Genomic DNA, 14,656 nt, shown 5'->3' with positions numbered 1-14,656 from the left:
GGGGGTGGGGGTGGGGGGAAGGAGACAGACCCTGGGTAAGTTTATTACAACAGCAGCACCTGGAATGGATAGGCCTGCCTAGGAGAAAAACACAGGCACTGCCACGACACCACAGGAAAAGAGCTACTGCCTGAACGCTGAGCCGACGGTCCAAACTCCACAGAGAGGTGCTATAGATCCAGGTCATAATAGTCTTCCAGCTCGTCGTGAAACAAGTCCCACTCGTCCTCGGAGTCTGTTAGGTCGTCCTCGCCCCCTGCCGCCAAGAGCATGAGAAGCATCTCGCCCAGCTCAAAGGTCACCACCTCGTCCTCGTCGTTCTCAAAGGGATCACCGCCCTCCCTTTCCTCAATGAACTCCCAAAACCGGTTTCTCCGCTGGGTCTATAAAGGGGAACACAGTTATTGCCCTCGGGTGAGCGGAGCTGAAAACACAGACGTGCCAGACAGCACCGCTCTCCTTTTAAATAAAAAAAAAAATGCTACCGTTCCCAAGTTTCCACGTTTCTTATGCAACCAAACGCAGAGAGGAAGTGGGAGCGTGCTGAAGGTATTGGGCAAGGGGCAGTTATCGGGGATCCTAATCCAGTGCCACTGATGGCCTCAGTTAATGCCTGTGCCAGTTCACACCAGTTCAAAACAAGGAGCTAGACTGGGATCATAAAGGATTGTCTAGGTATTAGGTGGACCACTGAGTACAGTTCTCACGCAACTGACTTGGAACGAAACCGTTAATGTGCGAAGCGGCATACAGCTGAAGGAATGCTACGTATTCCAACTGGCCTAAACAACTGGTGATCAGTCAAGCTGAAGACATCCTACTGGGCCATGCGTTTGCGGCTCCCCAGGTCCTGACTTTGTCCCTGCTTTTGTTTTAGTTTCAAGGATGAAGCAAAACAGATTTATTGAGCTTGTATAGGACCGCTGAGCTGTGTCTGGCATGGCGGATCACAAATTGTGAAGGTCTCTGTTGCGTATTTCTAACTCACGAACCCAAAAGAATTAGCTGTATTTCCAGCTCCGAAAAGGAAGGTGTGCTGTCTCCTTACATCATATAGTTACCCTGAAGACTGTAGTAGAAAAGAGCAAGAGTCCAGTAGCACCTTAAAGACTAATAAAATTTGTGGCAGGGGATGAGCTTTGGTGAGTCACAAAAGCTCATCCCCTGGCACAGATTTGTTTAGTCTTTAAGGTGCTACTGGACTCCTGCTCTTTGCTATGGCTACAGACTAACACACCTACCCATCTTGAAGACAGCACAAAGTTAGCAATATGTTCTTTTCCTCCTATGGTTGAGAAGGGAATTTATGCCATTTCCTTTGTGCCATTTGCCCTCCACCATTTTATAAGCTGCTCACTGGGAAAATGAAATCCACAGACTATTTCGATAAGGCATGAACGGAGAGGCATAGGGAATAGGAAAACATTTCACGCACAAAAGTTCTTCCACCCATTTCACTGACTGGAGGCAGCCAGAGAGGGAGGGGGGTAAACAGGACAAAATAATTGTACATTCAGAGCCAGGGCAGGAAGGATTGCCCTCACTCTGATTTGATTTTAGAACATCCTGCAATCCAAGATGATTGGCTACTTGGCTATGTGATGCCATTCATGTAACCCGATTGGCTGGGATCACCGAAAGAAGAAGCCCCTATCTAAAAAGAACGATGCAGAAGATACAGATTGGGAAAAGAAGCAGCTGCAACCAACTGTGCACAAACAGCACACAGAAAAGGTAAGCAAGGCAGTCCCCCTTTTACCTATTCAAACCCACCCCATTTGTCCCCCCAAATGGAGCGCATAAAATAAGGCACAGCCCTAATTTTAGCTGCCCACGGTCAAGAGCCTAGCTTAATACATGCACATTCTACCTTCTTAAAAAAGGAATCAAAAGCTGTGGGACTTACTCTGTATCTACTCGAAGTTCCCACCTTCTGTCTCTGGGGTTCTTCTCGGCGGCCATCGGGATATGCGTGTTTGTAAAAACAGTTCCCTCCAAATGGGCAGCTCCCACGGCCTTCATCAAAATACCTGCATGGCTTGTTGCTGGAAAGGAAAATATCGCAACCCTTACTCACGGCATAGCCAACCAAAATTCAGCACTGCATTTGCTTTACAATCCAGATGGGTTTTTTTTTTCTTTGTTAGAAAACGAGGTATATCACTTGCTGATGAAGCCATTTTAAATCAGCTCACAGATGCACAATGGACTGTGTGGATGTGCATACGTCAAGAAGTGTCCGCACACGGGTAGGTACATGCAGAGGACAGATCTGCACTAGCCTGTACTTTTAAAGCTAGCTTTTGCGGTGAGACAAGGGAATAGCACACGAGGCTGTTTGGCACAAAGGAGAGAGTTGCGCGACCTGCATGCATCTCCCGGTACTTAGGTAAAAATGCATTTCACACACACAGGAGGAAGGTAGGAAGGAGGTATGACAGGGCTTTAGGCAACACCTTGCTTTGCGGTCCATGTATGCCCTTAACGTCTGCAGTCAAACTTGGTCCAAGGCTGCAGGGCTCATACCTCATTGCTTCCTTGTATTTCTGAATAAGTTTCTGCTTCTCTTCCTTCTCCTCCATCCAGTACTCACTTGGAATGACAAAGTTAGATGTGATCCGACATTCTGGGCAGGACCTGGGGAACGAACAGACTGCACTGCAAAATTCCACATGACCAGGGGCACTATTTCCAGTAACAGACACACCAGGACATATGCCCACCATTCAAAGCAGTCTATCGGACCTCAGATCTTTGTACTGTGGTTTCCCCCCCCTTCCTTTCTATCATCTAAGCTTTCCCCCTTCCCCCAATCCCCCACCAGTTTCTCAGGTTCTCAATTCTGTAGCTTTCCCGTTCCTGAAGAGTATAGGGGAGGGGGAAAAAAACATTTCACACAGACTCATTTTTCTTTAGATATAAATAAATTTATTTTTTTGTAACTTTGCTTTCTTGGATGTCCATATTGGTTTGGGTTTTCTTTTTCCTCCAAGCAGATTTAAAAGAGGGATGGGTCACTGGCTCAATTACGAACTAGAAGAGTGAAGGCTTAAGAAATACACAATTGGAATTGTTCTGTCCTCCATGTGAACCCAAATGATTCTGAGTAGTAAACCAACAGGACAGTATGTTGCTACCATTTAACAAAAAAAAAGACTTAACATTCAAACTAAGTGGATCCTGCTGCCCAACAGAGAGTACCAAGGCCAGAATGCATATTTTAAAAAACTCCCCCTCAATTCTGAATGACAACATTACTATGTATTAAAATGCAGTCTTGGGATGAAAGAGGGGCGATGTTGCGTGCTCACACAACATACTAACTCCTTCCCAAGAAACAAAGCACAACGGACATGGAGAAGTGCCTCACTTTATAATCTTGCTTTCAAATTGTTTAGCGCTCCTCCACTTGCGGATGCACTTCAGACAGTAAGTGTGATTGCAGTTGGAGAGGATCCCAAAGCGACGCTCGCTGGGGTTGGCTTTTTCATACACCACCTCCATGCAGATCCCGCACACCATGTCTTTGCTACGTTGGACGGCAAATGAGAGCTCCATGTCCTTCTCGTGAGCTTCAATACAAGACTGCACCGGGAGAGAAAGAGAGACATAGAAAGAAGATAAGACGCTCAACTCCCCCCCAAGAACAAACTTCAACTTGGAGGCCGACATCAGCCTCTTCCACAGACCCCCATGGCCTCACCCTTTTCTGCCACTCTAAGAGTTCGTAAGGCATTTCCTCCTCTTGGATAGGCCGAATTGTTAGTTCACCACTTGCAGGTTTTTTTCAGGGTTTATGCCGGGCGTTGTCGTCGTTTTAACTGCAGCTGCATATTTTTACTCTTTTATGTTTTGCTGGTTTTCTGCTTTGTTGATTTTAACTCATTGGTGTTTTTTATTGTTGCAAATTGCCTTGAACCTCTCTGTAGAAATGTGGCCCATTAGTTGAATAAATAGAAACACAACGGAACTAGGAGTTCTCAAAAATAGAAACAGTAGTCAGAGAACTACTTGAACATTCCCTCTCTGGAAATTAAGATGAATTCAAAATAACCAGCTCCCTACACAGAGCGATAAAAAACCCTAACACATTGTACATAAGAACAGGTTTCTTTCCTTACAGACAACAAATATAAAGAGCACCTTTGTAAGGGAGGAGGGCCTTTGCTTAAAGCAGCTCAGAGCAGCTATGCCGCACAGAAGCCTTCTGACCAACATACACTACTGCAAGGGAGGCAAGCTAGGGAGATGCCAACTGAAACCCAGTATCATCAGCAACCTTTGTTTGCTTTTGTCCTAATTCTGTACAGGCAGAAATTTGGCACCAAGTGCTAGCTTTCTCTCCCCTCTCATATTCCAATGCTTCTCTTACTCAGGGGTTCCCAAGGCCTCCCATCCTTGAAAATGTATAAACACTTCCCTGCTTCCAATCGAGTGTGGCCTGCAGAAGTTTCTCGCTTGAATTTCATATGCACGAAGACAAGATGCACTTGCATCTTATCTTCCTGTACACACAGCTAGCTGTGTTTCTCTTTAGCATACACGGAAAATAGAGACTAGGAACGGTTTCACCCTCAGTTTGCATATACTTTGAAGGGGAGGACGGCTTTTTATACATGCACATGGCTCTTCATAAGCTGAGAGGCGGCATGATTGCTCTGGCATCTACCGCCAAGCTCCAACACAGCAAGAGACAAGGTGTTCTTATTCCAGGTACCTTCCGCAACTTTTCCAAACACCAGCCAGAGGCCTTTTCACGTTCTGTTTTCTATCCTGCCCTGAACAACCCCTACACACACACACCAGTGTTTCTTCCAAACTGATTTGTTCCAGGCTACTTTACTAGATATTTCCAACTCACCTGTTCACCTCAACCTTCTAACAAAAACAGGAGTTCTGAGGCCCTTTAAAAACTAATATTTTACTCTGGCATTAGCCTGTTTCTTGAGATACATCTGAGGAAGTGGCCTCTAGTCCACAACAGCTTATGCTGGAATAAAATCGTCAGTCTTTAAGGTGTCAGAGGCAATGGTCCCTCTAAGCTGTGGAGTCTTGTGAGCAAAAAGTCTACTTTGTGAGCTTACTGGCATTAAAGCTCTGAGCGAGCAATTTGGCTACTGCATAAATTAGTTTGCTCTGGAGCCATCCTTCCTGAGCTAAGACAAAAGTGTGTGAGCTGGAAGCTAAAAAACTGTAAGCTAGCTCACACTAACTCATCTTAGAGGGAACACAGGACTCCTGTTCCTTTTTGGTACATCAGACTAACACAGCTGTTCCTCTGGAATTATCCTCTCATAAATTCACCTCTCTATTTATTACAAAAACAGAAAGTCAGTTGCCCATTCATGAGTATAATAAAGGAATCACTTCCTTCTGCCCCTTTTTGACTCCTTTTCTCCAACACCAAAATCTGGAGCCAGAATCATGCTGGTGAAGCACATGTGCATATTTGTTTTTTCAATGACAGGTCATGTCATGTAGTTGCTACCTTGCTATTTATTTTATATTATTTATTAAACCATTTATTTATTAAAACATTCATATCCTGTCTTTCCTTTTGGTTCAAGGCAGTTTACAATAATAGTTAAAATATCCCCAGCTAAAACCAAAAATAACAAGAACTGCCCCCTTAAAAGATGCCTGCTATTCAAACCCCAGTGCTACAGCGGGGGCATGCATTTCCAAAACGTACTAATTTGCTATCAAATTTGAATTTAAGTAGTATGGCTCAGTCATAGAATCACAGTGTTGGAAGTCCAACCCCCTGCCCAATGCAGTAAACCCCCCCCTTCCACCAGCCCCAGTGAAAAGAAGACTGGATTATTACTAACAAAAGATAAACATACTAATACTAATACCACTCGCCCTTTTCTTACTCCAGCTATATACCCTCCCTCTTTCTCAAATTAAAAGCAATAAAATTCTCTCTTTTTTAAGAGAGTTTAACAACAACAAAAAAGAAATAAGCACTGATGCAACCCTACCTGCCCTCCTTTTCATGTTCCAACTAAATTCCTTACTATTTAAATTCACATTTGGTAGCAAATGTTACTTTTTAAAAAAATCCCTTGCTCTGTTCTCAGCCTTAGGCAGGCTATGAAGTATCAATCAAGTAGAGATACCTCTACTGTTTTCACAGCACAAGGTCATGCTTTACAGAAAAGACTCCCCCATGCTCTACAGAAAAGTCACCCAGTGCGTCTGCTGGCAGAGCCAGGACCAGCATGATGCTGATGTGGAAGGAGAGGAGAGTGCATCCAATCCTACACTGACCTTCAGCTCTGCACAAAGCACCAGTTGGTTTTCTGTTTCCTAGTCTCCCCACCCACCTACCCCGTTCCTAACCAGAAGAACTTCAGGGCATACAACAGAGTTAAGCATCTCCTCCTCTCCCCCACCGCAACATGGTTCTCTGGTTTGATATCCATCTCGGCTGAAGGATAAGAAAGGCAAAGCAGGTTCTTTATCCTGCTGCCTGGTAGTTCTAAGGAACAGGTGTTTCCTTGAGGAGGTTTAATGAAACAGAAAAGGAAGATAAAGAAAGATAAAGGGAAGACACGGGACGGAGACAGCACTGGTTGCCCTCACGGACGACCTCCGGAGGCACCTGGATCAGCAGTGCTGCTGTTGTTGGACCTGTTGGTAGCATTCGACACAGTAGGCCATTAGCTACTGATCCACCGCCCCGCCAACTTTGGAATTCAGGGGCTTGCCTTGCAATGGCTTGCATCCTTTCTTCAGGGTCAGGGACAAAGGGTGGCACTAGGGGAACAGCTGTCCCAAAGGACGTTTATGTAGTCATAATTTATTAATGTATTTATTGTTCTAGTGCAGTGTTCCCTCTAAGATGAGTTAGTGTGAGCTAGCTCACAGTTTTTTATCCTCTGGCTCACACATTTTTGTCTTAGCTCAGGAAGGATGGCTCCAGAGCAAATTAACTTATGCAGCAGCCAAATCGCTCGCTCACACCTTTAATGACAGTAGCTCACAGGGTAGAATGTTTGCTCACAAGACTCCACAGCTTAGAGGGAGCACTGTTCTAGTGTTTTAAATATTGTTAGCCGCCTTGAGCCAGTCCTGTGGAGTGCCTCAAGGGGCAGTGCTTTCCCCAATGCTGTTCAACATCAATATGGGCAGGTTGCCCAGAGGCATGGGCTGGGATGCCACCAATATGCAGATGACACCCAGCTCTATCTGTTGTTGGGTGGCCAGTCTGACTCTACACTGGAAGATCTGGACTGGGCAACACAAGCTGTGTCTGGTTGGCTTAGTCTGAGTCAACTGAAACTGAATTCAATGAAGGCAGAGGTCCTGTGCCTGAGCCAGGGCTGCCCGAGGGAAGGGATCCCACTCCTGACCTTCGATGGGGCATAGTCGGAGCCAGCACTAGAGGTTAGGAGCTTGGGAGTGCTCTTGGATGCCTCTTTAACAATGGAGGCCCAGGTAGCAGCCACTGCCAAGTCAGCCTTTTATCATCTTCGGCTGATTAGGCAGTTGGTTTCCTTCCTTGAACATAATGACTTGGCAACAGTGATCCTTGTGATGGTCACCTCGAGACTGGACTACTGTAATGCTCTCTACATGGGGCTGCCCTTGTCCCAAATCTGGAAGCTGCAGCTAGTGCATAAGGCTGCAGCCAGGCTGTTGATGGGTCTCTCTACACGGGAACTTGAATACTGTTCCGGCACTTTAGGATAACTAATATTTAATTTGTTATGATGTTTTATGAATAATTTTAATTGATTTTATGTATGTATTTTATGTAAGCCACCCTGAGCCTGCTTCAGTGGGGAGGGCACGGTATAAATTGAATGAATGAATAAGATAAAAGGAAGCCAAATCTCAAGTCATAGTAGGTTCTACCTGATTTCTGCATTACGTACGGTTTCTGAACAGTGTGCCAACAAGCTGTTTCTCTGGGCTAAGCCCAGCTACCTGCCCAAGTGCTCTGAACAAGGTCTTTAGAGCGGTACGCTTGGACCAATAGTTTAACTGCTGCAGCAGGTGCTATTTCAAAACCCCATGAAGTCTGCAAAGCTTGCAAAAGCTTCTGAACAACTGACCAGCCCAACAAGAGACACGGTGCTTATCCCACCTGCCTTACCTTTATGTGCAAAGAGCGCTGGGCGGCATCAGCGGGATGGAGGACCTGCAAGCCGCACATGTCACAGACGTCGCCATGGAGATACACGCAGTTTTCTCCATAACGGCATTCTCCTACTGCAGCGTAAGGACACAGCTGTTTCTTCATCTCCAGGTTCGCTTGCTGCTTCTCATATTCTTCTTCAATTACCATTCCCTGCAAGGGGGCTTCAGTGCAGGACGGAGCAGCTGGGAAAGGCAAAATGAAGATGCAGAACCTGTTAATTCTTGAATGGCATTTCCCAGCAATGTAATGATCTGTGCAGACAGATTTATCCAGCAAAAATAGCTGCAAAGGAATAAAGCCCTTCGTAATCTCCCCCTACCCCTTGCTGGATAAAACCACCGCCATCCGGGAATTATTTCACGATGAACACATAGAAAATGTTTACTTCAAATCTGTTTTAGTAAAAGACGATTTAAACATTAAGGACCCATGTGGAAAACACCAAAAAGCATCCATCCATCTATCCATCCATGCACCCTCAGCATTCCATACAAGAAGATGCCCCACTTAGAAGGCTCTTACTTCTATGTATAAACAGCACCTGTGCACAGCCACACTGATGTGATGATGCCACACTGGTACAGGGTAAAAAAAAATTAAATGTTATCCCTGCCATTTGGAGTTCTCCCACGGATAAGCACAGTGTGATAGTGATACATTGTATTAGGATCTGGGAGGATCTCCACTCTGCTATGGAAGCTTGCTAGGAAACCTTGGGCCACTCACTCTCAGCCTACCTCACAGGGTTGTTCTGAGGATAAACAAGAGAACAGACCAATGAAAACTGCTTTGGGTCCCCATTGGGGAGAAAGGCAGGACATCAGTGAAATAAATGAATAAACGTTGATGACCTTCATACAGGTAAGACGACCCTTGAATCGGCGAGATCTTCATAAGTGTGTTTTTAATGATGTTAGAGGATCATCTTGTGAAGTTTATTCTAGGCATTTCAGCCACTCCTTCCTAAACACACAGACCTATTGCTCTAGATCAGCCTAATGGAATCCAGATGGACCCAAGACAGATCTCAGCACAGAGAACCAATGACGACAGAAAAATAGGTAGTAAGGGATTACTGGTAAAACTACGTAGAATAAACTTATACACCCCTTTAAAAGAAGGCACACTCAAAAGGAGATGGATGATAAGAATGTTACACTTAATTATAGAGGAAGACTGGGAATATATATTTAAATCTATGAGAGCATTTACTTTAGCACTGAATTAGAGAGGGCACAATGTGAGACCTTAACACAAATGGTACCCAATGCAAAAATTACTAAGCTTTATTGATATTTCCCCATTTGAAAGCTGTAAATCTCATATGGTAAAACTAATACCCTTTGGGAAAAGATTCAATCCAGAATGACATTTATAACCAGATAAAAGTTAAAACTAGATCTTTTCCCAAAACTGTTATTTTGTTGTTGCTCTTTGAAGAGCTTTAGAATGCAGTATAAAAGCCCTTACTGAAAACTTGCTAGCTGCTGCAAAGATTACTGTAATGGTACACTGCACAACTGCTAGCCCTGTGTCAGTTACAGAATCTTTAAGGAAATACTATCATAGCAGAGACAGATAAACTAATGAAGTTGCTCCATCTTCTGGATGGAACTGTAGGTTATGCTGACCTATTGCAGAGACGGATCCCATTTATTACAGAATAGAATAGATTCCTGCAGCCAGTGTTTTGACTGGAGACTGCCAAACACCTTTCATCAGCCCAATCATATGCATGTTTACTTGATTTAAGCCCCAATAAGTTCAACTGAATTTATTCTCAAGTAATTATGTGGAGGAATGCAAACAGCAGTACTTACCTTCACTTCTCTCTCAGAAAGAGAGGAGGAAGATAACCTGTCACTATGGCTTCCTTCAATATTAATATTAGGCCATCAGGCATCCCGTTCATGTTTGCAGCAGCAGCAGTCAGTCTGAGATAAGGTGCTGCCCGGTCAAACGCACACACCCCTCCCTTGCAAAGATGCTGCAAAGGACCGGAGGGATGGCCAGGCAAGCACACAGAGGAAGCACCTGCTCCTTCTCCCTCCTGAACCATGTGCATAAAAGGCAAAGAGAATAACTTCCACACAATGATATGCAGATCAGCCACTGAACAAAACAGGTCTTGCTTCTGAGTAAACATGCATAGGATCAGGCTTCAATCAAGTGTCCATTTCTCCTGCCAGCTGTTTCTAGATCTCTCTCCAGCTTGATGCACTGAATATTTTCAGCAAGGCACCAGTGCCAACAGCATAATTCAATAGAGGCCTATACCTAGAGCCAGAAGGCAACATCAGGGAAAGGCCTCTATGCCCTGTTGTTGGCCATCCAGAGGAACAGGTTGGCCACTGTGTGAGACAGTGAGACTAGGTGGAGTATTGGTCTCATCCAGGGTTCTTCTTATGTTCTTGTGAGTGTATATACATATTTGTTACTATTTATACAGCCAAATTTTTAAAATTAAAAAACCCTTCATTTTTGGTGCCTGTTTTGTGACTACAAAACAGGAGAGACCGCAAGCACCTGATGGGCCTTCATTACATGGCTGGGGGATTGCCTTTGCGGGTCACCAGATGAATCGCCAACACGCCAGAAAACTGAATCAAGTTTCTGAACTGACAAGCTCTTTCCCAGAAGACATGCACCCAACCGTCCTCAGCCTGTGAACTGCCAGTTGCCGGCACCTGACATTCTTCTCTATCACAGCTGGGCAACTTACCACGGCCACAGTACGGCTGCCCAGGAACAAACTCCACAGCGTTCACCCAGTCTTCCACGCCGGCTCCTGCCGCTACCAGGTCTTTGTCTTCAACTTCGGCCTCACCAGTGCTCGCTTCAAGTGTTCCAGGGGGTGGGGTCACATCTATGGAAGCTGAAGGGTACGTTTTTGCAGTTGGACTCACAGTAGTCACTTCTTCCCTTTTCAATGGCTTGGTATGTTCATATCTGAAGGGGAGCAAAGTGGAATTTTATTTCTTCTAATCACTGCAAAACAAAGAAATGTATTATGTTGTGCCGAGTGCGCGAAAGTTCAGTTATAAAGGTCCACTAGATACACTGTATTTTTTGTCTATTACTTACAAGGTGTGTTCAGACGCGCCGTTTGATCTGGTGCCGTGACAGTTCAGCAACGGATTTTATATGCACGATCACACAGTCAACATCTGCCTCCCGTCCCCAGCCGTTGGTTTCCGGCTCAAAACCGCTTTAACTCGGAGTATTTTGTTACCAGGTCCCAAAGTGGTGTTTTCTCAGCTCTCCCGTTTAAAGTCGCATTTCCCCCCTGTGTGATCGCTCCTCTGGTGTCAAGCCACTTCCAGTTTAAACCCCCTCCCCGCTTGAAAGCTACCCGAGGCTTCCGCTTTTCGCCCGCCTTTTTTTTTTAAGTGTCGGCAGTGCGCACATAGGCGGAGCTCCGCTACCGTGTTTAGAAAACCAACATTTAAATGGTCACTTGTTTTAGAGTTTAAATGAGTTCGGGATCTCACAGAGGCCACTTTTGGGTCAAACATTTAAAAGGAAGTCTTTTGTTGGAGGGTTTGATTTGCCCTGGTGGTTCTGCGCATGCGCTATGGTAGTTTTGCCCCCCCATTCTATGGATAAGCGCCTATGCGCATGCGCAAAATGAGAAAAAAATTTAAAAACTCGCCGACACACGCTCCCGCATGTCGGTAGTGTAGACACTGGGGAGCGACGTGACTGTGCGGTGAGGCGGGATAAGGGAGGTAAGTGTGATTGCGATTATCCAGATCAAATACAATCCAGTCAGAACTGGAGCAGTTTAACCCACTCTCAGCACGCTGTCTGACCGCACCCACAGTGGATGAAAAAGGGGGTGGGGGAACCAAGTAATATTCTTAAGCATCCTGGAAGACTGAGCTTATTTGAGCAGGGCAAACTTTTGCTAGGTTACAGAGTCTACAACATTTACCTGGCAAATGCATGGCTATCTGTCCTAACATGTATTTTGTCCCTCTTGTACCATCATCATATCCTGAACACCCCCTTAAAGAATTTTTGTTATTGTTGTTGTTCAGTCGCACAGTTGAGTCCGACTCTTTGCGACCCCATGGACCAGCTCCCGCCAGACCCTCCTGTCTTCCGCCGTCCTCTGAAGTTGGCTCGTGTATAGAAATATTAATTCCTATAGACCCCTGCCTTCCTATAGATCCCTGCCTTCCCCCTTGGAATGTATCTTGCGATCCCCTGCTGGGTTGATTTCCTATTGAAGCCATATGGCCTCGATAGCCCTGCCATATAACCCTCCATTCTTCACACTTCCATGCTGGCAGAAGACCAGATGGCCCTAGCGAACACGTACGCCATGGGGTGGTGGGAATTTGGGGACCACATGACTGCAGGTGTGGCCTTCAAGAATACTGATCATTCAGATGTTGTCCCCGTGGCAACCCAACAATTGGACACTCCCGTGTCTACTCCAATTGGCCCCTGGCCAGGGCTAGTTGGGGGACTGGGATTGCCCTATATCTAGTCATTCCCAGTGAGAGGAACTCTCTCTCTTCTGTTATCTCTCTGGGTGATTGAGTAATATATGGTGCCAGTGTAGAATTCTTTCCCCCATCCCTGGACTGGCCTGGGGGCAGAGAATCTACACAGCTCAACAGACCACTAATTCCCTTCCTTCTCTCCATGCTTAACCCCCTTTATTTTACACAACATACTGATATCTATAATTCAAACTTGCCTGTCGAGTATTGTATTTATTTTTCTATGGATGCAGCCTGTTCTACCCCGAAGGACATGGGCGGGGTGCGGTAACATGGGTTTATTGCATTTTCTCTGTACAACACACTTGTACAGTAGGTTAGTCTGAGACACAGTGACTTGCCCAATGCCACCCAGTCAGCATCATGAGCAAGTAGGGCTTTGATCCTTGATCTCCCTGATCTAAGCCCAACATTCCACCTACATGGACTCTCAGATGACTCACTGAAACACATCCACCCAATGAGAGACATTCAGCTCAAGCTGGCAAAAACAAAATTAAACAGGAGTAGAGTGGTACCCTGAATAGCAACAAAATTAATTCAAACATAATCTTTAAACAGGAATATTTTTGTTAGTCTTAAAGTTCCACTGGACTTCTGTTTAATTTTGCTGCAATAGACTAACATGGGTACCCACCTGGAATACACAGTGGTGGCCACATTAGTCCAGAAAGAAAATTGGTACTGGAGTCAAGTCCTTTTAGTTTATACTGTGGAGGCTTTTAAGCCATACTGACCATCACGCAGAACAGGGCAGATAGCTAGTGCTGGTAGCAAAGTGGTTTGTGATGAGACTGTTTTCCCCAGTAACTTTAGAACATGGCATATTATGCATACATCACCACTGCACTGTGCAAGTTATTGCGTGTATACATCACCACTGCATTGTGCAAGTTATCGCACACATACATCAACACTGCTTTATGCAGGTTACTGCAGTGTATTGTGGCAACAGGATTTCTGTTCATACCTATTCTCTTTGTACTGAGGAATTTAAAATTCCTATAAGACATTATACAGGTTCATTTTCAGGACAAGTCCCAGAGACAGTGGATACATTGGCGGACTAGCACACCTACAAGTTGTTTTTTGTCCACAACCATGTTCTATATACAAATTCCTGCAGGAGCTTAAACACTATTGTTCGCATCTCTTTATAAGGACCATTCCCTAGCGCAGAATCACTTGTTAAGTATTACCCTTTTTTTTTTCTTATTCAAGAATAAAAGAGCAGTTTTAGCTTATCTAGTTAAAGCCAACGCATTTTAGGGGCTCCACAACTATGAAGCAACTAAGTGTGTTGCTCTTCTCCACTTAACCAGGCAATACAAAGCACTGAAAACATTTATTCTGTACTTCAAGGGATATAAACAGGGGAATCTACATGGCTTCCATATTGGAATAACAATCCCAGATGAGTAGGTATCTTAATCTGTACCAGTAAAATAAAGCAGGAGTCCAGTGGTGAGCTCTGACTCATGGAAGGTGGAAGGACTTTTATTAGTTCTGTTTTACGGTGATGCTGGATTGATACGGTCTCAGCTGGGTTTGCAAGGACTGCATTTGTAACAGTGCATATTTCAGAGAAACTATTCCCCTTTCCCCCACCCATCAGTTCCATTTGTGAGTTTGAGGGTGCTAGTGTACTGGGCATACAAAGGTGTGGCGAGATGAGGCCACGTCGAGTAGGCTAGCATTTATCATGATGCCAGAAAAAGCACCTTGAGGAAGACTGCCTCTTCTCTTGGACCCCCAGGGAAGTCATCTTTCATAAACTAGACCTTTCAAGTTTTAATTATGCTTTCACAATAATTTTAGTTTCCTTTCTTTGTCCTAAAGCAGAAAGTTTTTCAGAGTGGCACACAGCAAGGTTTCTAGTTTTCATGGCTATACATGCAAGTCTAAATAATTACAGGACGGGCTAATATTAATTTTACCCAGCACTGTTCGGCTGCAAAAAACTTTACAGTTTCGTTCACAGTTTTATACCTTATCT

The 14,656-nt window shown here is 44.8% G+C and overlaps 1 protein-coding gene across 1 annotated transcript in view; it reads right to left on the bottom strand.

The window, feature by feature from the left end:
- Nucleotides 1–6: 6 nt before the first annotated feature.
- MKRN1 (makorin ring finger protein 1) overlaps nucleotides 7–14,656 on the bottom strand; it is a 28,896-nt gene continuing 14,246 nt past the window's right edge. The window contains exons 3-8 of the mRNA XM_015409306.1: nucleotides 10,872–11,098; nucleotides 8,105–8,331; nucleotides 3,371–3,585; nucleotides 2,527–2,637; nucleotides 1,907–2,045; nucleotides 7–383 (exon numbers count right to left, since the gene is read on the bottom strand). Coding sequence (XP_015264792.1) covers nucleotides 171–383; nucleotides 1,907–2,045; nucleotides 2,527–2,637; nucleotides 3,371–3,585; nucleotides 8,105–8,331; nucleotides 10,872–11,098 — 1,132 coding nt within the window. The 3' untranslated portion in view covers nucleotides 7–170. The remainder of the gene's footprint in view (nucleotides 384–1,906; nucleotides 2,046–2,526; nucleotides 2,638–3,370; nucleotides 3,586–8,104; nucleotides 8,332–10,871; nucleotides 11,099–14,656) is intronic.

Source organism: Gekko japonicus, unplaced genomic scaffold (genome assembly GCF_001447785.1).
Source record: "Gekko japonicus isolate JY-2015 unplaced genomic scaffold, Gekko_japonicus_V1.1 scaffold515, whole genome shotgun sequence".
NCBI classification, from domain to species: Eukaryota; Metazoa; Chordata; class Lepidosauria; order Squamata; family Gekkonidae; genus Gekko; species Gekko japonicus.
This window is presented reverse-complemented; position numbering and strand designations above follow the sequence as displayed.